The sequence below is a fragment of the Panthera pardus genome, unplaced genomic scaffold, assembly GCF_024362965.1.
Source record: "Panthera pardus isolate Hobbes unplaced genomic scaffold, ASM2436296v1 HiC_scaffold_13, whole genome shotgun sequence".
NCBI lineage: Eukaryota > Metazoa > Chordata > Mammalia > Carnivora > Felidae > Panthera > Panthera pardus.
The window spans coordinates 184,710,913-184,737,052 of NW_026526688.1; the positions used below are offsets into that span (position 1 = coordinate 184,710,913).

At 48.3% G+C, this 26,140-nt stretch overlaps 1 protein-coding gene across 1 annotated transcript in view; it reads left to right on the forward strand.

Annotated features, from left to right (window-relative positions):
- The first annotated feature begins 1,048 nt into the window (after window positions 1-1,048).
- LGI2 (leucine rich repeat LGI family member 2) overlaps window positions 1,049-26,140 on the forward strand; it is a 31,396-nt gene continuing 6,304 nt past the window's right edge. The window contains exons 1-7 of the mRNA XM_019453585.2: window positions 1,049-1,521; window positions 3,415-3,486; window positions 5,048-5,119; window positions 7,491-7,562; window positions 12,452-12,523; window positions 13,481-13,650; window positions 20,085-20,249. Of these exons, the coding sequence (XP_019309130.2) occupies window positions 1,316-1,521; window positions 3,415-3,486; window positions 5,048-5,119; window positions 7,491-7,562; window positions 12,452-12,523; window positions 13,481-13,650; window positions 20,085-20,249 (829 nt within the window). The 5' untranslated portion in view covers window positions 1,049-1,315. The remainder of the gene's footprint in view (window positions 1,522-3,414; window positions 3,487-5,047; window positions 5,120-7,490; window positions 7,563-12,451; window positions 12,524-13,480; window positions 13,651-20,084; window positions 20,250-26,140) is intronic.

The following is a 26,140-nucleotide window of genomic DNA, read 5'->3' on the forward strand; positions in this document are numbered from 1 at the left end:
TCCCTACCCTGAGCAGTTTGGGTGATTCACCATTATTTTGGTTCTGCTTTAGCCATTTTATCTCCCCAGGTCACATCACCTTGTGGTAAGATTCAAGCTCAGCGTATCAAACGTGCTGAGTAGAAGAGGGGCTCAGTAGAGCCTGGGTTCCAGTCCCCATCCTGGCTCTGAATCCCATCCCTGCCCAGCCATTTACTCCACCACCAGCCATTTACTGATGTTTCCCGGGTCTCAGTTTCCTCATCAGTGAATTGGGGATATGAATGGGACCAGCCTCAAACAGTTAGGGGATGAAATGCACAGTGCCTAGGATGTGTCAGGCCCCCAATCTCTACTCATCTCCGTCCTTTAATTGGGGTGGGTGCGGTGCCAGTGAGCACGCTGAGCGAGGGAAAACTTTGGGAGGCACGTTATCTGTGTAGCAAGCAGGAGGCAGGCCGCCGAGCAGCAAGGGGCGTGCACTGCTGTAGCAGCTTTTCTGCTCTACGTGCCTTCCCCAGGGAAAGGTGGCGGGCTTCAGTCCCCCCCCCCCCCACCCGGATGCTGCGGGAACGCGCGCCCGACCCCAGTGCCCCGCCGCGAAAGACGAGCAAAATCATCCCTGCCGAACTCCATGGTAGCATTCACTTCATTTCTTCTCTTAAAAATTAATAAAGGCTGCTCAAAATTCTGTGCTCTTCAAAGCACCCAGCAATGAAGCCAGTTCCCCAGGTCCTAGTTTTTTTTTTTTTTTTTTGGCCTCACACTTTGTCCCAGCTGAAAGAAGCCCAGTGCCTCCCCCAAATCATTTGGAGCCCTAGGAGGGACAGCAGCGGGGGGTGGGGCGGGGGGGGGAATATGAGCCCCAGCCGCTCAGTCGGGCCCCCGGGGGAGGAGGGGGGGGGGGCCGTCTCCGGCCAGGGCGGCCCCTCCCCCAAGGTCACCCAACTTTTCCCCGGGCCCGCGGCTCCCGGGGAGGGTCGGGAGGGTCCGGGCGGGGCGCGGCGGGGGCGGGCACCCGCCCCGCATTATTCATTGGCCAGAGCGGGCTGCGGGCGCGAGTGCTGATGTCAGGCGGGCGCGAGTGCGGCGGGCGCAGCGGCGGCGGCCGCCCAGCGAGCCCGGGCTCGGGTGGGGGGGCGCGAGTGGGGGTGGCGGCCAGCATGCTGCTCGGCTGCGGCTCGGCCTCCCACACCCGCGGCGCCCTCGTCCTCGCCAGCAGCGGCGGCGGCGGAGCAGCGAGCGGCGCCCGCGTCTGCAGCGGCGCAGGGTCCGAGCGCGCGGCGCGGCGGCGGCGGTGGGCGCCGGGGCGGGGAGCGGGCGGCGGGGACCCGGCATGGCGCTGCGGCGGGGCGGCGGCGGCGGCGGCGGCGGGGCGCCGGGGCTGCTGCTGCTGCTGAGCGCCGCGTGCCTGATCCCGCCGGGCGCGCAGGTGAGGCGGCTGGCGCGCTGCCCCGCCACTTGCAGCTGTACCAAGGAGTCCATCATCTGCGTGGGCTCTTCCTGGGTGCCCAGGATCGTGCCGGGCGACATCAGCTCCCTGTGAGTGAGTGGGACCCCTCCAGTCCCCGCCCCACCCTGCGCCCGCCGCCGCCGGGGAGTTGCCTCCGGCGCTGGGACAGCGCGACCCCGACCCCGCTTCCCGGCCTCTTTCTCCGCGCTTGGGTGGGGGCGCGCTGTGGGACGTGGGTGGAGTCTCGGGCCCAGGGGAGGGTGGAGGGAGCCCGAGACCCAGAGCCTGGGAGCCCAGCCCAGCCCAGCCCCCTGTGGCAGTGTTTCTTAAAGTGTGGCCCGCGGGCCAGCTGCATCAGACCCACCTGGGGCAGCTCGTGCCAATGCAGATTTCCGGGCCCGCGTTCAATGAAGCAGGGTCTCAGGAGTGGAGCCTTGGCTCCACTTGGAGTCTGCATGTGGCGTCCCGGGTGATTCTGGGGTGCGTTAAAGTTTGAGAGCATGTGGAGGGGGGAGGGGTGGTTGTGTAGGGGCAGGAATGTGCCCCCGAGCCTGACTGGAGTGAGTGTAAACAGGGGAGCGATGAGGCCTCACTGTCCCACCTCGCGCCTGGGGCAGTGGTTTACACCGTGGCCTCCTCCCGACCAGTCCACACCGCAGGTCCGGAGGGACCCGAGCAAAGGCATGCAGCCTCAGGAAGTGGGGGCCACCTCATGAGGCCTGGTAGAGGGGAGCACTGCGCTGGGCAGAGCCTAGGGCACCCAGGCCAGTGGCCAAGTGCCGGAAGATTTCTTGCCCTGAGTTCACAAGGGCTTCTTGCCCCCTCTCCCTAGCACACATTAAGTTGGCCGCTTTTTCAGCGCTGGAGGAATTAACGGGAAGGGCCCCACCTTATTTCTTCACCTGCTGAGTGATGCCTCCAACCTGCCGTCACACAGCCCCGCAAGCCCCACAGCCAGGTCCCATTGACAGTGGAAGGGGCTGTTGGGCTATATCTTCACTGCTGAGAAAGGCTTCCTGCGGAAAGAACTTCCTCCTTCCAGGCCAAGGTGCTGGGGTGATGCCCACCCAAACACAGAGGCAGGGAGTCCCAGGGGTGAAGTTCTTCATGTCCTTCTTACTACACTCCCCTGCCTCCCACCCCAGGCAAGGTGCAGGGCTGAAGGGATTCCCATTTGCATTTACAGAAACTCCGGAGGGTCTGGCCAGCAGGAACCGAGAGCCTTTTTGATTCCTAATGTTGCTAAGTCGAGTGACAGGGAGGATTCCAGAAATTAGAATTCCCCTTGTTAAATCCTTTAGAAGGGCAGCTGCTTAATTGCTCTGCATGTTAACTGAAGTAATGTTGAAATAATGTATTGAGGTCCTGCTGTGGCCAGAAAGGATAGGGGACCTCGTGGCACAAACAGTCAAGCCGCTTGCCCCCGCCTTGACCATTATATCTGGCAGATGGCATTGCCTCCTACTGCACATTCCAGTTCAGGTGTCTCTTGGGTTTTTCCCCAAGGCTTTCACAGTGCATTTAACCAGAGGTGCTCTGAGTGTCTCTCAGAGATGTGTTCCCAAGGGGAATGCTTAAACCTTCCCCGGAGTTTCCCCGGCCAACGTTAATGCTGTGTCTACACAAACAGAATCCTGGGCAGAGGTGAAGTAATTATCCATTTTCAGCCAGGGCCTCCTGTAGTTAAGAGAAGGAAGGGAGGGGATTGATTTAAACTTGCTGAGATAATGTCTGTGGAAGGAGCTAGACTGATGGTAAAGGCTTCTATTATTCAGACTAGTTTTCATATTGATCCAGTTCGTTGGAAAATGGCTTGACTCTTCTCGTTTCTACCCCTGAGAAGCCCCCCCTCGTTGACGATTTTAAGCCTCATTTTTGAGTGGAGGAGTTTGAAATACAGGTGGAGAATATGGCCGGTTGCCCATCCTGCGATCACTTCTGAAAGAGACCTAGGCCTTGTTTTGCTTCTCTTTTGCCCGCAGGAGCCTGGTAAATGGAACGTTTTCCGAAATCAAGGACCGAATGTTTTCCCACCTGCCTTCCCTGCAGCTGCTGTGAGTAAGGGATGTTCTCTTTGAAAGTGGGGCCCCCAGAGGTATAGACCTGGGAGGAACCATCCCTGCCCGTTTGGTGTCAGTCCTTCCTTAAATACCCCCAATAAACTCTCAGTGTTAGCTTCCCCTGTGGTGTCCCCACCTGACTGAATCTCAGGCTCTTTGCTCAGTGTCTCCTTCTTTTGCCCATGTTTTCCTTTAGGACTTTATCATAGATCCCAACGCCCGTGTTTGGCAACAGGAGACGTGATGACATTGAATGATGACCCAAATTTCACCTAAATGAAGCATTTTCCAAACATCTCACTTTAAAAGAAAACCTGCTTTTTACACTCTCGCTGTTGGCTCTGGACATAGAAGTATTTTTCATTGACTGAGGATATAAACTATCAGGCAGCATACTGTCCATTTATATGGAAAATGTTATCTGATCATCTGATCAGCCCTACAAAGAGAGTATTTTTAGCTCCCCATTTGACAGACGAGAAAATTAAGGCTCAGAGGAGTTAAGTAACTTGTCCAAAATCCCAGCCGCTTTCTAACCCACACTCGTAACTGCTCTGTATCCAGCCACTCTTGGCGAGAGCTCATGTCATGCCTGGCATCCCAGTCCCGTTATTGTTTGCTGATGAAAAGAAATGTCCAAAAAGCAGTTTTCAAAAGCAAGTCAGTGATAGGCAAAGTCATGAGCGCATAGCTCATTCTGTTTATTCTGTTTCTTAAATTTGAGAGGATGTTAAAATCAAGCAACGTATTCCAGAAAACATGTGAGGGATGGATCACTTCTCATCCTAAATAAACTTAGCGTGGATAGTTCTGTTCTTGAAATATTATGGACCTGCGTCTGACCTCGTACTTAACATTTTAAAAGCTGTCACTTCTTGGAAATTGTGGTTCTATTAAAATATACTTTCCATATGCGGGAGACACAATTTCGGGCATTTCACCAAATAGACTCAAGTGGTGACAATATAGATTCTGTGAACTTTTACCAAAGAAGCTTACATGGTGACTAATAGGAAACTATGTGCTGATAAAGAGACTTCTGAAGATTTCTTAAACTTTTTTTTTTTTTTATCATTTCTCATGGGAATGTATAATATAGTAGAAAGGAGTTTTAGTTTTTTCAGTTTTAATTTTTGTGGTCTCAGCTGTGTGACTTTGGTCAAGTCACTTCTCTGGGCACACATTTCTCTGAAAACAGAGTTGGGTTAGGTCCTTTTAGATCTCTGATTCCATGGTGGCTCGGGCATGGCAAAGCATCGGCTGGCCGTTTAGTTGTGCTGAGCGTTGGCATGTTTTGAGAGAATTTACTGAGACCCACGGGGGAGGGGGGGGGTGGAGCAGTGGGGTGACCCAAAAATCGAGCCAAAAGGACTCCACTTGCTGCAATTGCCTACCAGCATCTGCGAGTCGGGCTGTGCACCTACGGAGCCAGGCTTGGGCTGCAAAGAGCCCGTTTTTGCCGTGGATCAGAATGTAGCGAAAGAAAACAGAAAGGGGCTTCACTGTGTGGTTCCAGGTGTATATCTCTGCATTGAAATCTGTCCTGTGTTTTCAGATTGCTGAATTCTAACTCATTTACAGCCATCCGGGATGATGCTTTTGCTGGACTGTTTCATCTCGAATACCTGTAAGTTTTGGGCTTTGTCTGTTTGCTGAGCGTTGGGTATGTGTCCATCGAATCGTTCTATTGCTGTCCGAGCAGGAACAGCATCTCTTAGAGAGCTTAGGGGCGGACAAAATGGAGGACACCCCATTCTCTTTTCAGCCCTGACCTTTTATAGTTTACTTGTGTATAAACATGCTGGGACAGGAGGAGGTTGGAGACAAAGCGGGTGAAAGCAAACAAAGGAGGAAAGATATTCACTCATTCTCTGCTGACATTTAATTTGGCATGGAGTAAGCACAATTGGAAATTGCGTTGGATATTTTTACCTCTCATAACTAGGCATGGATTTGCTGATCGGCCAGAAATAAAGCTGAAGGCTTCTGAGGGTTACTTATTTTTAAATAAAGTCTCCCTATGTGGGGATATAACTTCACGTTTTGAATTTGGCTATCCTATTTCCCTTTCGCAGTATCTCCCATGAGCTGCTGATGAGAGTCTAATTGTATTTTTTTCTTCTTTAAAAGAAGAGGTTTTGTTTTCTTTTTGGACGTGCAGGCTGTTCCCCCTAGCAGAGAGCTTTGCCCTTGTTGCGATTTTGTTTCCCGGTTTCTTTTCTGATTTGCCTTTCCCCCCTTTCATGTCTTTTCACCTTTTAAATGCTTTCATCCTTGCCTTTTGTAACTTTGTAATAATATTAGTCCTGCTATCAGATGGGATTTCCTTATTTAGCATTCAGAGGGATTTTTAAAGACTGGTCTCCGCTTTCTTATCTGAGGTTAACAGGTAGATGTTTGAATTCTAAGCGCATCGTGGGTCTAAGAAAACTCTGCTGATTTTATGTCCTTAGGAAAGGTGTCTCTCAAGGAATTCTTTCTCCAGAATACACATGATATGTAAACTTTCATAGCAACCTGATAGTATACAGAATATGGAAAGCGGGTTATGACTGAAGTGCTAAGCCTAACTACGTTCTGTCAAAGCACTTGAACAGCTGATGGGGGTAGCACATGTAAAGCTATCAGTTTTCTCTTGTGAGCAGTTCATCTTACTGCCAAGGTTACTGAGGGGGAAGTCCACTTATCAGCCTATACCGAATTCTCGTACTGAAGAGACCCCTATTTAAAACAAATAAGACATCAAATAAAGGTCAGTATAAGAATCAAGAACTATTTTACCAACTAATGGCATCATGTTGCAAAGCCTCTCCCTTGGACCATCTCATCAAAGACCCTCTTACATTTGATGTAATGGGATGCCATAAACTGAAATTTAGTTCTCTGTGGTCCTAGGGAATAGTCACAGTGCATTCGCTTTATGTATTTCCCATGAAGACTTCAAAGCACAGTCAGGGTTATTATTTATTGCAAGGGCCTGTGTGCAAGCCCTAAGCCATTTTAGCACAGAGCAAGAAGTTTGGCCCATCCTCAACTTCATTATATTTCCTATTTCCTAGTGGCTTAGAGATCTTGAGAGAATTCCTGCCTTGTTACCCATTTGTTCAGAGATTAGGCTGTATGGGACATGCTGAACTCGAGTTTGCCCGAAGCCGAGCTTACTGGAATTCTCCCCCAGCAAAAATTTTAAAGCAGAGACGTAAAACAATGGGCTCCCCTCAAGAGACAACGATATTAACAAGAGTGTTAATAGCCAGGCGCTGTAAACTCTAAGACGGTTTGAGTGGGGAGAATGTCTGGAAGCTTTCCAGCCTTGCAGAGATTTAAGAATTTCTTGCCTTTGTATTGGGCTTTTTTCTCGTCTTTCCCCCCAAGATGTCTCCCCCCACCCCCCAGCCGTGTTGCCAGCTCTGAATGTGAGGACTTCCATGCTGCTTCTGGAATGAGTGTAGGACACACACTTGTGTGGACGCATTCTTGCACACAAACCTGGCTCCCACTTGAAATCTGGTGTAGCTGACCTAATCCTTCAGAGAAGGATTGTTTTATGTATTTGTGTATTTATTTATTTATTTACTTATTTATTTATTTATAAAACATGAATGTTTTATTTACTTTTATTTATTTATTTGTGTTTTTCAGAGATGAATGTTTTAAATTCATGAGTGCTTTTAGAATTTGTTTTGGGGGCAGCCGGGTGGCGCAGTCAGTTACGCATCCGACTTCGGCTCAGGTCACGCTCTCTTGGTTCACGAGTTCGAGCCCCACGTCCAGCTCTGTGCTGCTAGCCTGGAGCCTGCTTCAGATTCTGTGTCTCCCTCTCTCTCTCTGCCCCTCCCCCTTCCCCACTCACACATTCTTTCTCACTCTAGAATAAATAAACATTAAAAAAATAATAAAAGTGAACGTACTCCACTTAAAAAAGAATTCATTTTGAATATCGTTTAGAGAGATTAAGTGGAGAAAATTTGGTGGAATGATACTGCCGTTCTCTTTAGGTTCATTGAAGGGAACAAGATAGAAACCATTTCAAGAAATGCCTTTCGTGGCCTTCGTGACCTGACTCACCTGTAAGTCCTATGAAACGTGTTGCGAGATGCTTGCTCTTTCTTGACTGTTTTGTCCATATTGTAACATTCTCTCAAGGAAACTAAGTTCCAGGTTGCCCGAAGTGTTTTGTATTGTTGATCAGACAGCAGTCCAGTGTGATTACTCATGCACTCAGCTTAATTATCTTTTCCGTTACCCTGAATTGCCGTTATGGGCCACATGACAGCATGTGAAACGAGGAGCCGCGAGGGCCCTCTGTCCAGTGATGAAGAAGGTAGGAAGGACACTATCACGTATAACACACCTGCTGTGTGCCTGCGTGCCTAGTGAGCCTTCTCTTCGTTATCTTTGTGAATCTCCATTTTACAGATTTGGGAACTGAGGCTTCAGTTAACTCATTGAAGAATGTTGAATGCAGGATCAAAATTTGGATGAAATGGAATAGAGACGTTTTTGTGGTTCCTCTAATTTGAATGCAAATAGCTTTTTCTTTTATGTTGGATTAATCTGCAGCTTAAGCTAAGCTCTCTGGCTTCTTTAATAGCCTTCTGGAGGAAAAAAAGTTAAACACAAATTGATTTGAATTGCCATATCAGAATGAGGCAAGTACACATACTTGGCATATTTAGAAAACTGGAAAAAAATTGCAGCTGTGTTCATGAAAATGTAAAAATAGTCATTTTCTTGGTAAGAACCATTTATTAGCCAGGAATCGGGTCCTGTGTGCATGATAGATACTTTGTGATTGAGTAAGATAACATGTCTCATCTCTGTGATAAAAAGAAAATTGGGAGAATAGGAAGATTCTGAAGAGGGGTGTTGGGCAGGGGTGATAGTGCCTTCAGCAGGTGCAACCCTGACTGACACACATCGAAAGAGATAATCATTTACATCGAGCCCTGATACAGGCAAAGGTGTCAGTCAGCAGGCTCGACGAGCACTTGATTCTGGAATCCTACCAAGCAGAAGCCCTGTCTGAGTTAAATAAAGCTCCTAAAGTAAGCAGATAAGGGAGGAGTACGGGAGGTCCAAACGTCTGGATCGGCACCACCGATCCTGGAGAGTGTCAGCCTCATGGTGTCATTATTGCCCCAGGTTTTCCTTCTTTCTGTAAAACCCTCATTTTGTTGTTGTTGCTGTTGTTTTGTTTTGTTTTCAGATGGAACCCAGACGCCAAATCCCCACATTCCTGTAGAGGTTAAGGTCATGGATTTGGAGTCACATAGACTTGGGTCCAAATCTCAAGGCCACCATTTATTAACGTTGCCTAGCCTTTGTGGACCACAGTTTCTTCATCCTGGAGGTGGGGGTGATTATACTGACCCCACGGGATTGCTGCATAGAGTGGGTTAATGCTCGCTTGCAAAGCATCCAGCCCATTAGCCGTAGTAAATGCGCAAGGTATGCTTGGAGCTGCCGTCATTATCATGGTCAACAGCAACAGCACGGCCCCCCTCCACTCATTAAGAAGTCTCCATTTTCTCCATGGACTGCTGAGGACCCTTGGCAGTTTGAGTGGCCAGACAGGGTCTGCTAAGAAGACAGCTGTGGGTGTCTGGAGAGGAACAGCTGTGACCAGATCGATCTGGTTCCCAGAAGTCAGGAATGAGAGGCTTTGCTTTCGAGCAGAAGCTCTGGCCAGACCATGAACGTAAGCAAAAAGCCACGTGACTGAGTTAGCCCAGGTGTCAGCTTTCCTTTGACCCATTGACTGACTACGGGTCCTTGGTCTGAAAACAGGCGTGACCATGCAGCAATTGTGCACGTGTATTTGCAGATCTTCGCACAGGTTTGCTCAGAGATGCACGGACTTCTATGCAGGTAGATGGGTGGACATGCTGCGTGTGCACGTAACTGTGCGCACGCACTGGTTATTTGTGCACGCGACCACATGCGTATGTAATGTGTGCATGTGTGTTGAGAGGCACCTTCTATTCTGTGTGACGAAGAGCCCTTTGCTTGGGTCCGGCGTACTTCTGATGCATTCAGGTGCCCGTCCCAGTGCATGCTGCCATTCTACAGTCAAGCCTATGGAGCCTGGCACTCCCCAGCTCTCCAACCTCATGTCCTTAAATGTCCTCAGAACACTGATCTCTCCGTGGACCCCGGTGTGCACCCAACCCATCCCATTCCTGGGCTTTTGCTCACATCCTGTCCATTGCCTAGGATGTTGTATTTTCTACCTTAGACCTCCTGTAATCTGCTCTTCCATCAAAGTCCAGATTAAGTTCTCTCTCCCTCATGGAGCCGTTCTTGATCTCCCCTCTGTAACCTCCCTCTTGGTTGCACACACCCAACCCTGTAAGTAGCCCTGGCCGTACTGGTTGGTACTGTTTCGTGATGTCAGTTTTATCTCCCCAGCTGCATCGAAAGCTCCCTGAGGACAGGGCCCACGCAGAACTTTCATTAGCCCTGCTCTTCCCCCAGCGTCTAGCACAGGGCTGAAAGCTAGCAGCACATCCTGTGTGATTCCCTGGTCGATCAATGGGTTCCTTACTGAGCTGGATTTTCCACATATACTCTGCTTCTGGGCAAGTCAGGTGACTTCTAAAGCTGACTCCGTAGGTGGGAGACGTAGGTAGGAGTCAAAGCATTTAATACATTGTTGAAAGAACGGACCAGTCCTCCCACCTGCCCCCAGTTTTTGTCAACTTCTAAGCAAGGAGGTTTGCACACCGCTTCTCCAAAGCTCACTCCTATGCTCAAGGAAGTCACTAGATGGAATTTGCTGAAGTATCTGGTTTGTATCTTTTTATGAGTTTTTCCAGCACCTACAGACTCACATTCTTGTTCTCAAGAAACATAGATCAGGTTTCAAAGTATTGAAGAAGCAGTACCAATCTGTAACTAAGATCTAGGACATTTATTTTCCAGCAGCCCTGCAAAGCCCAGGGGACAGGTTGCTGTTAAGTAGTTTCAGAAATGAAGTAAGTGCCATAAATTTGTAGGCAAAATGAAATGGAAAGGGAGATGGTATGCACTTAGTGTGAGTGGAGTGGATAGTCCATCTAAATAATTTGGCTTTCTGAAATTGAATGCTTGGAAAGGTTGCTAAACATTCTACATTTTTGGGCTTCGAACTTTCCATATATTCTTATCACTTGGGTACAGTACATTTCAATTAGCTAAAAATGTCTAGCTAAATAATTCACCTTTAATTAGCTAAAAGAATTTTTGGGGCTTTCCAGAAAAAGTGACCATCAGCCAGTAAAAAAGCAAAACAAGCACCTTTTTTTTTTCTTTTAATTTCAGAAAGCTACTGCCCGACAACGTTCAGCCTGATTACCTATTCAGCCTATTTTCCAACATCTTTAGAAATGTACCCCTAAATCATGTAGGAAAGAAAGGTAAAATAATACATGAAATTGCATTCTAATCCATTTGTGGTTGCGTAGGCAGGAAGGGACATAATTGTGAAATGTTCAGGTTTCCCCATATTCTCTTGGTATATTGCAGCGAGAATGCTTGGGTGACACATGGGCTCGAAGCTTTCTGTGCGAGCCGCTGGGTCACTGTGATGCACACAAGGCTAATTTCATATATATGTTTTAAAGAGGTCGGTGCTGACTCGCGTACGTGTTTATCATTTATATGTCTTGCTGTTTGCACTCACGTGAATAAAAGAAAACAAAAGTAGGCATCAGTCTCTTGGCTGACTCACGTTAGAGCATGATGCCCTGGGGAGAAGCGCAGGCTCGATGTACATCTTTTCAACACCCAGCATCTTTCTACGTCAACAGCCCAGCACCACGGACATTCATCTTCGGCAGGATGATGACAGGGCACTGCATGATCCTGAATCATCAGAAAAAGCGTTGATGGTAGTCGTTCTTCCTGGAGATGAGGAACAGACTAGGACATTTTAGATCTTCAAAACTAAGAGCAATGCAAAATGCTTTCTGGTCAACCTTCGCTAATGAGAAAAGAAACCGATCACAATCGGTTGCTCCCTAAACACTGTAGTCCATTGAAATTTTATATTTTCATGGGGTTAGAGCTGAGAGTCTTTGTGCAAAAGAGTATTTACTGAATCCTTTCTTAGACTCACAAGTAATAGAATTTGCGTAGATGGACTGCAAGGAAACTCCTTGGACAGGACTGTACATCTTTTCTTTGATCATTCTCACCTCAGTGCTTCATTCATTCATTCACTCACTCAGTAAAGGCTTCCTGAGTACCTACTATGTGCCAGGCACTGCTTGGATGCCAGTGATACAGATGTGGACAAACACAATCTCTGCCCTCGTGTTGCTTATGTCTGGGGAGAATACACAGCCAATAAACAGAGAATTAAAATAGGTGGTATGCGAAGCGACAGTCGTGCGGTGAAGGTCAACCGAGCAGGGAAGGGAGCTGGTAGAGGTCAGGGAAGTGGTGATCAGTGAGGACAGACCTAAAAGAGATGATGGCGTGATCTGTGTGGGTACCCACAGGAAGATCGTTCAGGCAGATGAATCGCAAGTTCAGGGGCCTCGGGGTGGGAGAGTGCCTTATCCATTTGAATAGCAAAGGGGCCAGCGTGGGTGTTCTGAGTAGTCAGAGATCCAGTCTCATAGTTAAGTGGGAGTGGGGGTAACTAGACAATAGTCTTGCATGACATCAAAGGGACTTTGGCTTTTATTCTGAGAAATATAAGACGCCATCCAGCGTTTAACAAATGTATATAAAGAGCTTCTTTTAAAAACAAAGCAAAAAGTACATTGTACTCCAGCATCTGTCATGCTGTCTTTGTGTCACAAAACTTATTTCTTTATCTCAGTATCAATGAGCAAAGCCAGAAGTTGAGCCATGTTGTGCTGAAGAGGTGTAGAGAGAGCTCTGTTTTAAAGCATTAGCTTTGTTTAAGGGGTTTTGGAGTGACAGGGCCTGAGGATAATAACCACATTAACATATGATTTTCTTCTTCTAGTTCTCTGGCCAATAACCACATAAAAGCACTCCCAAGGGATGTCTTCAGTGATTTAGACTCTCTGATTGAACTGTAAGTAAGGAAAATGCTTGTGTCCAAGTTAATCATGTGTCATTGTGTCCAAGTTAATCAGGTCTTTAATGCCCCCTCTCCCCCTCACTGCATTTCTTTTATGTTGCAGTCAGAAACTCGTGACAGGGGCACCCAGGTGGCTCCGTCAGTTGAGCATTTGACTCTTCACAGAGGCTCACGTCCTGCATGTGGTCATGAGCTCAAGCCCCTGAAAGGAGCATGGAGTCCGCTTGGGATTCTCTCTTCCTCTGTCTCTCTGTCCCTCCCCCATGCATTTTCCCTCTGTCTCTGTCTCCGTCTCTCTCTCTCTCTCTCAAAATAAATAAATAAACATTTAAAAAAAAGAAATCAGTGACAAAGAGCGCATGGTGGGAAACAATATATAGTTGGTATTGTGTTAGGTCTTGCCATGTTGGCATACACTCAGTAGCGTTAGGTCAATGGCAAATTAAGCTCGCCGGGTGTGAGGTTTCCTTTTTCAAGGTAGCGTATCCATACTCTGCTGTATCTTCTAGTGTTTGGCACTTCTTACCGGACATTGTTCCACCAGATCTTAATGTTTCGATTGTGTTGGTGAACGCTATCTTCCTGTAATGTCCTGCCTTTGTGAGAGTCTGCATCTGTGGGGGGGAGGGGGGAACGTTCTTCTGTCTACCCTCCCCCATTTCCAGCCTGGCATGGTGACCGTTTCAGGAGAGTTTGGAGAAATAGTGGTATGTCAGCTCCGAGAGCTCTCTGTAAGCTACAGTTAAAATCATGGGCACTGAAGATCATTAAGTAAAGTCAGTGATGCACACAAGAAATAGGATGCATTAAATACAACATTCTTTTAATTTCTCTTTTTTTTGGGGGGGGGTATGAAATAGATCAGGATGTTACATCATCGTATTCCTGCTGAAACATTTCAGGCATGTCCATTTCTCCAGGTATGTGTTTGTGTTTTGTTTTGGTTTTTAGAGATTTAAGGGGCAATAAATTTGAATGTGACTGCAAAGCCAAGTGGTTGTATCTGTGGTTGAAGATGACGAATTCCACGGTGTCTGACGTCCTGTGCATCGGTCCCCCCGAATATCAGGAAAAAACGCTAAATGATGTGCCGAGCTTCGACTACGAGTGCACAACCACAGGTATTCAGAACCGCTCTCGTGAAAGACTCTTACTGAGAGGAATCCCTTTGCGTTTCGTTTCTATCATCCGCAGGAACCAGAGAAAAGTGGGTGTAAACGTTTTCTATCCAAATTATTTTAGGTGACATTTAAGCGTTCTAAAGGAAATGAACTGATGGGGTCAGGAAAACATCTCAACGGTTCAGGAGGATTTTTTGTTAAGTGCCCTGGCTTGAATTGTGATTCTTTACAAAATTCGAATTTCTCTGAAGGTTTGTTTTTTTTTTTTTTTTAAGGGCCAAAGTATGAACTGGCAAGTTGGGCATAAGAACATTTGCAAATGAGGTTTCACGGAAAGTCCGTGCAGAGAGGGCCACATTCCTGCTGTCTTGATTGACTGTTTTCACTGTTCCCTTGATTGAATAATAGGAAGTTTACTGAACGTGCAGCTAATAAATATGAGACTTTAAAGTCCATACATTGCTTTCGTAGTTCCCTGTAAAAAAGAGGTAACTGGCTGAGTTATAACCAATGGCAAAATGGAAATAGAAGTGAACGAGTAGTTATCTAAAGAAAAAACTCACACTGAGGAAAAATGTAAAGGAAGTTTGATTTTGCATTTTTCCAGGACCTGCCTCGGGGTTTCCATTTATACATTTTACAGGTTATGAGATAAAATTAAAATACTAAATTGCCTCCAGTGTCACACCTTGTAGAGAGCAGGTGAGTGCCTCCGTATGAAAGGCTTAGGTGGAGTTTTCTCCAGCTTCTGAAGCCAGATTTTAAAGGAAAACAGATCAATCCACAGTATGAAACCTGCTTACCAAACTTACAAAAATAAACATTTAGGCTGAGAGTTGATATCTACAAAGCCTCGAGGCATGTCAGTGGGAACAGCAGGAATGAGAACTCAGAAAATAGTTACGGAAACTCAGAGGCAAAAAAACCCTCCAAGAACAAAATGTGACATTTAGGCCAGCCCTACTGCTGCCCTCCAAACAAATAAACAAACAAGAACTCATAAAGTAAAAACTGTTCCCAGATATCTCTGTAAATAAGGAACTTTACAAGTTCACGTGTTTTTGAAAGGAAACCGCAAGTCTTGTGGGATGCCCTTGTCTTCCGTCGTTGAACAGGAGCCTATTCAGCTGTGTAATTGGCAGGTGCCCTTTGCCAGCTGAGGCCACTAGCAGGTTATTTATTATATTGCAGAGCGGTGCAATAAATCAGAGGTCATAGTCAATGACATTTGCACCAAAAGGTGGCATTCAAGGCCATTTGGTGTGAAATGCCAAACTACAGCTCGCCGGGGCTCCTTTTCGCCTCTTCTCCAGTTTTTCTGGCGAGTTCTCTGAACCCCCAGGTGAAGTGAGCAGCTTTCCCATTGTTCTCTTCACACCTGCCTGAAAACTCTGCCAGTCTCTGGGAGGAATGACATGGGTATCGAGGATCTGGGGACAGGGAATAATTTATATGAGAAAACATCATTTCTGACCTTAGAGCCTTGGGGACGGTTATGGAAATGATCTGGGCTCTGAGAATTGTCATAGGAATAGACGGGGCTTGGAACCAGCCTTGGTCCTAAACCCAGAACCCATGATGCAGCATGAGCCCCCTAACACATTTTAGGGCATCCTCTCTCATATATATATTTGCCTTTGCTAAAAAGCTTCCTACTAAGATTTAGATAGTCGGCAGTCCTCCCTGGTAACAGGGAAGTGATGATTCTGTCTTTGCTGCTGTCTTATCCCTTTGAGACTCACGAACAAATTAGCTTTTGCTCATAGTTTTCTCCATCAAGAAAAAATGGCGGAACCAAGTTGTGTCCACCCCCAGGTGTAGTCCCTGCCTTGTGCCTTGTAAGAACTAAGTCAATACATTCTGAGGTGTTTTGTTTTGTTTTGTTTGGGTTTTTTTGGTTCCTATCTCCTGCTCATATCAAGGCTCATTCTTTGGTGCTTTATTCAAGGCTGGAAGGGAAATGTGCAAGGATGATGGCAGATGGAAAACCAAATCTGAGAGTCCTGGTACTATTACGGCGTCCTCACTGCATTTTAGGGAAGAAGCACATTGTCTGAGGGCATTGCTTTTTCTCTTAGCTCAGATTTTCAGGAAAGGAGTAAATTCTTCAGGTGGAGGAAGGAGAGGAAGATACTGTTACCATTGTGTTCTGGCCCCTGGGTGTAATGAACATGGCAGAACCACCGCCGGACTGTTTCAGCTTCTAGATTAATCACAGTCTTTCCATAACCCTCTGCTTCAAGTCTATTTTTAACCGCCTCAAAAATCCCTGTTACCTATTCATGATTCCCCATGTTAGGAGGATAATTCACTAAATTCCTTGGAGTGAATTTTGCATCCTAATTGTCCTGTTAGCTTCCCTATTTCTGGGCTGATGAAAAGCAAAGAGAAATAATGCATTAATGTGCAGTTTCTCTCCCAATAGGATCAGCATCATGTATAATTTATTTTCTGCAAGGGCTATAAATAGCTATGTAAAAATCTGTTGATTCCAGTGGGAGCAAGGCCTAAATTGTGAGAATCCCACTGACATCATGAACTCAATCCAATGTGAATGGGAGTGGCAGCACTTTTTGCAGAGAATGCCATTAAGACTTTAACACCAGCAAATTGATGTCATATCAGTATGTGTATTGTTGGAGAGCTTTGCATAAAGAATGTGCTTTTGCCGTTCATGAAAGACGAATTAAAATGGGGATGGGAGAAGATCTTTAAATTCCTCGAGCCCGCCCTCCACCCCTACACATAGTCATCAATCATTTTCTTTCAGACATTTCTTCCTTTTCCTTCCTCCTTCTCTTCTGCCTCCTCCTCCTTTTTTTTTGGGGGGGGGTGTCGCGTAGGTAAGGGGGAGAAGGACTCTCCTATTAAGAATTAGATTTGTAATTGCAATGATTTAACAGTCTGTGTGGTGCCAGATAGTCAGCATATAGAAAATATTATGAAACCAATGTTTTGGGAAAACAAATGAAAATAGAACCGTTAAAAAGCTAGATTTGTAAAATGCTGTCTAATTTTGGCAGCTCTCTTTCTCTCTGGGATTTTTTTAATGAAAAACGGAAACTTTGGGGTCTGCCCTTTAAACAGCCTGCGTTTTCCAGCGAATGCTGGTGTTTCTGAGACTCGGGGGTGCAGGTGGGGGACGCGGGTTACGGGCAGGGCAGGAGTGTTTGGAGCCTTCGGGGCTTACGTTAGCAGAAGGCGGCCGAGAGGCTGGATGTGTCTGCCTCGTAATGGAGAGAATGGCGCGGTATTCTTGGAGCCCTTTTCTGGAGCAGATGGTAACTGCTGCCACTTCCCTTTTTCCAGTCATCTACAGGTTGAGTTTTGTGTGCCTTTGCTGTTTGCTGCAGCGACGCTGCTGTCTGGGGTGGGGTGGGGGGGGGGGGGGGTTGGCAAAGGGGTGGGGCTAGCAGCCATTGTCATTCTGCCTACGGGTTCCAGGGTCACTGTTACACAGACTATGAGGCTCGCACACGGAGCTACTATGTAAAACTCCCCAGGGCTCACTCTGTAGGAGGCTCTGTGCTCACACTTAGGCTCTCTTAGTCTCTACAGCAACTTCATGAAATAGGCGTTACCCTCCTTTTACTGATGCGGACCCTGAGGCTCAGGTTTCTTGCTCCAGGTCACAGAGCTGCAAAGTCAGGCAAGAACCTAAAGCCTCAGTTCGTCCGGATGCTCCACTCCGGGTGAGGGCGTCCACGGCCGACACTTGTCCCCACTCTCCGTCGGCCGCTTCTTGCCGCCAGGGTGCAAAGGCGGCCTCCTTTCCGATTCTCCCCCTTCTCCCTGCACCTGTGTGCATCACACGATGACCCCCGACTTCTTCCCCACACAGCTTTCAGAGCAGGCCATGGGGCGGGCAAGGCCAGCCCTCCCACACTTCTAAGCCAGGGAAGCATTGATTATGCACCTCCCGTACACTCAGAATGGGGATGGGGACACCTCCAAAAGTTAATAGGTGTTGCGCACTCACTTTGTGGTACGCACAACTCTAAGTGAGTATGAATGATAACGTACAATGAGGAGGTTAAATAACTTCCCCAAGGTCACTCAGCAAGGCCGTGGAGTCACAGCTCTGCCGTGTTATCTGAGACACCATTAAAATGGACACTTCCTCAAGCTACAGCCCAGTGGGGGCTACGACAGAGGAGGTAGACTGCCCTCTCTCAGACCTCGATTCCGTGTTGATGAAGCGCCTACTATGTGCCGAGCCCTGAGATGGGCCTTTCTACCGACACTATCAGTGTGTCCCTGCCATCAAGCTTGGCAGGTAAGAATCCCTGCCCCCATATTGCACATAAGGAAACTGAGGCCTTGTAGGGGCAAGCGCACAGCCCAGAGTCTCAAATGCGGGAAGTGCATTCAGGGGGTCTGACTCCAGTCACTCATCCCTGTGCCTCCTGCTGCCCTCACTCCCTCAGCCCTGCCCCCGTCTCCCCCGCCCCTGTTACCTGCTCTTCTCAGCCCTGCTCCCGTCTTCCCACCTCAGCACTCGCTCAGCTCAGCGTCTCTCCCTTCCTCTCCTGCCTCTGCCCCGTCTGCACTTCCTGCCTTTGCTCACTGTTGAGTGGCCTACCCCCTTACAGCCTTTCTCACTTGACCTCTTTCAAGAGGCTTCCGAGTCAGAGTTATTTCTGAAGTGGCTGCCGTAGGCTTGTGCCGTGGGAGGTTCCCGGGAGGGTCGGACCCAGGCCTGACCTCACAAAGCCCTTGGCTCAGGAGGCACAGGACACTGGCCGTGTGGCCACGGCCAGGCGCATGCCCTCTCTGAGCTTCAGCGGCTGGCCTTGGAAAATGGCCCGGGGCTGTAAGATCTTCCCCATTTCTCCAAATCCAACGCCGAAGTCGCTATGCTGGAGATTCAGTCATCGTGAAGAATAAGATTTTACGGCAGTGCCTGATTATGAATCCAGTGAGTTAGGAAAGACTCCTGGATATTGGCACCGGGAAGGCTTTGCAGCAGAGTTGGGGCCTGAGCAGGCGGGGCTAAGGATGGGTGGGGAGATGGTCAACACCAGGGTTTTCTCACAGGAAAGACTTCCCTTAGCCAGACGTCCACCATCTTTTTACCAGGGTGCGTTTAGCCTGCCAAGAAGCAGTTCACATTGAAACATCTCACATCTCTAGCAGAAGAAATCACTTACCTTAAACTTTATTAGTGTTTTGGTGTTTGTTTGTTTGTTTGTTTTTAAATTTCTTCTTCGTTTCTTCTCTGGCTTCCCCACACGCTCACTGTCCTTGTGTCCTGGGGCAAACTCACCCCGTTCCTTGGGAAACGTGTACATCCTTACCAAGATAACACAATGAGTCAGTGGTAGCTCAGGGGAGCAAAAGGGATGAGGAGTGTTAGCGCTAAACGTAAGAATAGAACACGTGGTCAAATAGGACAGTTCCGTGTGGCCTCAAAATCTAACAGATCTGTAATACTTGCTCGTTGAGCTGCAGAACACTGTCCAGATCTCAGGCACGGCCACTTCTTATGGCACCGAGTCCAGTAACTGGTGAACACACTGGTTAACTTCCCTGCACTGTGGGCTTTGTAAATTTCCGACACTGTATCAGAGCCTTTGGTGTGGTTTCCGAAACTGCAGTGTGCCCTTCGGGCAGTTTACTTTAAAAATTTTTTTTTAATGTTTGTTTTATTTTTGAGAGAGAGCAACAGAGCATGAGCAGGGGAGGGGCATAGAGAGAGGGAGACACAGAATCTGAAGCAGGCTCCAGGCTCTGAGCTGTCAGCACAACCCACTGCGGGGCTCGAACTCATGAACCATGAGATCATGACTGAGCAGAAGTCAGACACTTAACGGACTGAGCCACCCAGGAGGCCCTGGGGAGTTTACTTTTGGTTTTGAACCTGGAGTGGGGGTGTTTCCCCCCAGGAGTAAGGCAGAGCGTGGGAATATAACAGGGTTATACACAATCGCCTTGGCAGGTAAGCTTGAAAAACTCCACACAAACAAAATGAAACAGGTTTTTTGCTACCAGGCCGGTCCAAGAAGGCTTAGAAAGACAGCATTTCCCAAACCGGTGTGACCACTGCAGCTCTCTTCCCGGAGTAATTTGCATGGTCATTTCTGGAATGTTGCTATGGGGGGGGGGGGGGGGGGATGTCTTTTGTGGTTTTGAAAGCCAGGTCTCACCGAAATTTGTGTAAAACTTTGAGATCCTGTAGCCAAACGGTGAGCTATTTGTCTCAGAGAAGAGAATGTAGAAGCTGTGCATTCATCATCCTGTACAAGGCAGAGAAGCCTTCTGGAATCTCCCAGAATGAAGCACGCTGTGATGTGTGTGTTGCTTCTCTCCGGTCCTCCCTCCTTCCTGGTCCTCTTCACGTCCAATGATGGAAAAGGGTAGAAGGGTGATGGTGGATGATAATTCCCACAAGGGATCTCATAGAGACTTTTTTTTTTTTAACTACCCATTCCCAGATTTTGTCGTTCATCAGACTTTGCCCTACCAGTCGGTTTCAGTGGATACATTCAACTCCAAGAACGACGTGTACGTGGCCATCGCTCAGCCCAGCATGGAGAACTGCATGGTGCTGGAGTGGGACCATATCGAAATGAACTTCCGGAGCTATGACAATATCACAGGTATGTTGTGGCTTTGGTCAGTGTATCGCCCTCGTTTCGTTGTGGCTGGTGGGCGAAGAAGCATTCTGTCCTCCCCAGGAAGGAAAAGCTGGGCTCTCTGACTTGGTGAGAGTCGGGGGACACATTCCAGCCCCCCCTCGTCTCTCTGATTCTTTCTCGACTTGGTCAGTTATTGGTGAGAAGAGAAACTTAGGGTGGTGGTCTTCTTTATTGTTGCTGATTCTTTCCAAAGGGAGAGGTGATGGGTCGCGTGTTGCGGGAGGCATTTTCCGGTCGTGGTGAGAAGTCACCAGACAATCCCTTAATCCTGATCACTTGTGGCAGCCTAAGACTTCAATGGCTTTTCAGCAGCCCAGTGATACCTTCGACTTTGGTTAAGCTGATTGTTAACGAATATGCTAACACGCACGTTCTCACGCGTACACGTGCACATGCGTGCATGCACACGCATGCCCACACTTGCCAGATCCTGGTGGCCACTGCTTCCTTCTCACAAATACAAACACAGTAAGAATAAATGGCTGTCTAAATTCATGCCTTTGGGTTGAGACCTAGTTGATGCCTCTTTCAACGTTGTCAGGAACCCATTGTCTTAGCGCTGCTAAAAACGGGCTACTTGCTTTGTAAATAGTGGGTAAAGTCAAAATCATCTTTTAGAGACGTCTTGTTTATCAGGTGCAATCTGATAATAACACTGACTTTATAAACAGCACCACGGTGGCCTGTTACCCTGTGAGAGGCTTGCCCTTAGTGGTTCCCGATTTGGAGTTAGAGCAGTGTTTTGCTGCTGCAGCCAGAGAAGCGTATCAGGTAGAAATTCCAGATTAGGAGACTCCTAGGAATCTCTCGGGTGCAGCGCGGTTTTGCAGCAGGTGCAGGGGGTGTAGGGAGGCGGAGAGAATGCCGTTTCCCCCCTCCAAGAACAGAGACGCTAATGAGCCTAATTTCTGCAGCACTGAGAGGTCTGTGAGACACGCGAGCACCTCCGTAAGCTCAGAAGATGCCACGTCAGATGAGCCTCTGCTGTTGGGCCACCTGGCTTCCTAGTGCTGAGTTCACAATCCCGAGAACAGCCCCTCTGGCTTCAAGTGCACACTCAGCACAGAGCGCTGCAGGTGAACCGAGGAACCCAGAGTCCATGTTCGAGGCAAAAAGGCGGTGGAGGGGTGGGGGCTGCTATCCACATGCTTTCTGCTTCCCTCTTTTTGCAGACTTGGAGGATACGTGAGGGATGAGAGCTGGCCCCCGTGCTTTGTGCAGGGGGTTCCACACCAGGGCTTGTTGCCAAGGCTGATCGCGGGCCCGTGAGGTGCCAGGCGCTGGTGTATCTCATTGGAAAGCCCCTTTCAATAGAGAAAGCCCCTTTCAATAGAGAGGCAGCGGACAGATGATAAGGAGCTCAGGTTTTGAAAACAGATGCACGTGGCTTGTACTCCTGACCCCACCAGGTACTAAGAAGTGGCTGTGGCTTCTGAGGCTCAGTTTCCTCATCTGTAAAATGGGCAACACATGTACTTTATATGGATGTTTGTGCGGATACAAAGAGTGCCAGGACAGAGCAAGCAGCTCTCAGTGCCGGCTTCCTTCTCACACCTTTGCAGACAAAGAGAGCAGGGCTCAGGCATGTTGAATCACTTTGGGGGCAGAGCTCAGGGCCTGTCACTGATGCGTCTGACCCCTTTCCTCTCTCAGGTTGACCTGGGTAGGAAGGGACGGCACGGCCCTCCACTTGCCCTTCTGACAGTCTGCAGCTGGTTGCATCCTGACAATCGTCAAGTTATCCGTTCATTCATTCATTCATTCATTTGTCCACAATGATTTCTTGAGCGCTTACTCTGAGCTAGGCATGATGTAGGTGCTGGGGCCACAGCAGTGAACAGGCCAGATGAATACCTCCACCCCCAACGGGTTTGTACTGTAATGGGAGCGAGAGACAAAAAGAAAGACAAATAATTATGATGCAGATAACACAGCAGATGGCAACACACTGAGAAGGGAAAGGAAGGTGGGGATGGAAGTTTTGAAGAACCGGCCATGGGAAGGTTGACGTTTTAGACTGGTAAAAGCCTCGTGGAGAAGATGGGTGGGACATGAGGGGTCGGTCCATGTGGACAGTGTGGGGAGGAAGCATTCCAGAGGCCACAGCAAGTGCAAAGGTCCGGAGGCAGGAGGGTACCTTTCCTGTTGGGGTCATCCAGGGGGCCATTCTGGCCTGAACAAAATGATCCAGAGGGAAAGCTGCCGCAGACAAGGAGAGGCTAGAGGAACCTAACAGGTTAGAGGAAGGACTTGGGTTTTTAATCTGAGTGGACAGCTTCGTGCAGAGGTCGGCAGGGCTGCCCAGGATGAGGCAGGTGCCCGGCACAGGGGGCTGGGCTGTGAGTAGCCTGTGGCAGGGACAGGGGACGAAGGTAGAAGCAGAGGGACTGGTTGAGAAGCTGTTGCAGAATCTGAGCAGGTGCTGATGGCCTGGGCCGGGGCGTGGGTTGGGGCAGCGGCGGGTGGGAAGCATTCAGTGAGGTCGGAGTGGGTGTGGCCAGGGTGAGAGCCAAGGTGGGGCCTTTTTGGTTTCTGGGGACTCCTCAACCCCTCGTTCTCAATCTTCTGAGCGGTGGGCAGCCCCACAAAGCCCACCTACATCCTCTTCACAGCCAAGCCTGAGAAACGGGTTATAACAGTGAGGTAGTTAAACTTGTGAGCTCCAACATCAGGCAGGTTTTCGATGAAACTGGCTCCAGATCTTTCCAGCTAGTGACCTTGGCAAAGTTAGTTTCATTCCAAGAGCCCCTTTCATCTGTAAAATGGGATCATCGTCGGATTGGACCCATGAGAATTGACTGGGGCCCCGGGGAGACGGGCACGTAGTAGGTCCTCAGCGAATATTAGTTTTGTCACCTGGGGATAAAAAAAGGGGCAGCCCTCCTCCCCCCTTCCAGAGCCTAATTCTTTCACTTCAGCTAAAACTTCTCCATAACTTTCATCAGCATAGGAAAGGAGGGGCCAGCGTAGAATGACCGAGGGAGCAGGGGAAGAGGGTGATTCCAGAAACAGCCTGGATCCCTCGGTGCAGGAAGGAGTGTGGTTCCCTGAGCGCGGCCTGGCGTGAAGGAGAGCCCTAAGTGCTCATGCGCCGGGCACATCACAGATATACTTGCTGTGGCCTCTGGAATGCTTCCTCCCCACCACCCTGCAGCCGCTTGCCTTGAACAAGACCAAGGGAAACACGGGCCCGTTTTCTCCTCACGGGCCATGCGTGTCATTTGTCATCTTGTTTGATCACGGAGTGATCCCAGAGTCTGCGAGGGCTGGGCACGGTCTCCTCAATCCATGCCTAGCCAGACGGGGGCCCTGAGGACTGGGAGGGGCACCTGCGTCCCCCTTTCCAGCCGTGATGAGCATGCGCGGGAGGGACGGCTCCAGCCATGGATCTGCTGCTGCTGGGAGGAGAAGGAAACCCACTGTGACGCTCACCCCAAGATTTCACACTTTACGTCTCCTTTTTCTCTCTACGTCTCTTCTCAGCTCTCCTGTCTTTGGTTTATTTTGTTCGCCTTTTGATTTCTAGGCTGTACTCTCTCCCCTACGCTAACACACACACACACACACATACACACACACACGCACGGTGATTTCTGCCTCTACTCACAGTACTATAGGCTAAAAGTGTTCGCCTGGACAGAGGTGTTCCGGAACATCTCCAAGAAAGGAATTCTTTCTGTCTCTCTCACAGCGCCCCTCAGCTGAGACAGACTGGCAGGCCTGTGGGACACTTCTGGGTCGCAGGGACCTCCATAGGAAGGCCACTCAGGAAGGGGAGCAGGAGTATGCACTCTGTTGGTGTTGTCAGGGTGGAGTCAGGCGGCTTCCGAAGAGCAGTTCAGTAGTTTAAATCCAGAAGCCTTAAAAGTGTGCCCAACATTTAGCACGGCAATGCCTGCGTTTAAGAATACCGCCAGATGGTTTTCAAAAAAGACTACAAGGAAGCATGTTACGTACAAGAATGAAAAACTAGAAATAACTGCAATGTCCAACAATAGGCGATTTGTTAAAAATAGGATACACCCATGCGATGGAATACCATATAATATTAAAGCTTCAAGTTCTAGAAGGTGCAATAACAGGGGAAAACGTTTACATCATAGCGGTCGAGTGAAAAAAAAGTTGACTATAAAAAGCCCACGTATCCTATAAGCCCAAATTTATCTTTAGTTTTAATTAAAAAAAATGTTTGAACCCACATTTATGTTTTTAAGTTTATTTACGTATTTTGAGTGAGAGAGAGAGGGAGTGCGAGTTGGGGAGGGGCAGAGAGAGAGGGAGAGAGAGAGAATCCAAGCAGGTTCTGCCCTGCAAGTGCAGAGCCTGACGCGGGACTCAAACCCATCAACTGTGAGGTCATGACCTGAGCTGAAATCAAGAGTCAGTTGCTCAACCGACTCAGCCACCCAGGTGCCCCGGAGCCGAAATTTATTTTTAAATTTTGAATTTGGGTGTGTGCATAGATTAACGATTAAAGAAATTTATCAAGATACGAAGTGTTATTTCAGCATTTGCGGTACGAGTGATGTTGGTTTTCCTCTTTGTGCTTTTTGGTATGTTGGTAGTTGAGTGTAGACTCGAGCCAGACCACCTGGATTTAGGTCCCCGGCTCTGTCACATACTCGCTGTGTGGCCTGGTATAAGTTACTTAAGTTCTCTGTGCCTCACTTTTCCCCTTATAAAATGGGGATGATGATGATGATAATACTGATCTCTTAAGGTTGTTGTAAGCATGAGATGAATAAATACATGTAAAATGTTTAGTATAGTGCCTGCTCAATAGTACACACTTTTTAATGGTTACCTGTTATTTTCAAGATTTGCTTTGATGAACATTGAAAACTCTTATACTCAGGGGGAAAAAGGAATAATTAGTTTGAAACGAAGGAAAGGGACCAGGAAAAGTAAATATCACTCAAAAACCCACCCACCGTCTGCCCCCAAGGTTGATACTAAGGACAGAAATTGGATAACTATCCTTGTAATTTACAGACCAAATTCACTTTGGCCCAGATTGCCTAGAAAATTAGGGGAAAGAAATGACTTTTAATCAGATGACCTAGATGGGTGTGAGTGGTCCTATTGCTTGCTGGCTGGAGGGAGGAGCTTGGGAGAAGGCTCAGGGGTCTGGGGTGGGGGGGGAGAAGGTGGTAGGAGGTGGTCCGGACAGGAGAGGTCCCCTTTTGCAGCAAAGTTCTGGCTTTGTGCTGCCTGAGCTAGATCATTCTACAGGTCAGTGATCATTCTACAGGTGTTTTTGCAGTGCCTGCTATGGGCGACTTTAAAGGGGTTACATCTTTGGATTATCGAGACCATTGATTCAACAATCCAGTAACGATAGCTACTAATCATTGACCACTTCCTGTTTATGGGTGCTCTGTTCTAACAACACCAACCATGAATTTCTCATTTAGTCTTTACTAACCCCATCGGGTCAGGGGTAATAGCATCCTCATTTTACAGACGAGGAGCCTGAGCACAGAGAGTCAACGGTCACAAGGTCAGAAAGCTTACACGTGCTGCATTTCACATCCTGGGCCACCTGCTTAGAGCCGCAGGGTTTAACCCTGTTCCGCCAGCATTCAGCTTCCTTTGGCTCTAGAAATCAGAAGAGGCCAAGTGTCTTCAAAGAGCCCTCGTGACAGTCCTTTCCTCGTGTCTCTGAGACCTGACTCCTACCTTTTTATCCTCCCTCCCCAACTCCCCATTTGTTTCATCCTGCTTTGTGGAGTTGGGGAATACGTTTTTGAATAGCACGAAGACAGTTCATTTGGTGTTTGTGGTTTTCCTGAATTGTACTCCTGCCTCGAAAGACACCAGGTGATCAGCACTTACTTATTTCTATGGAGACA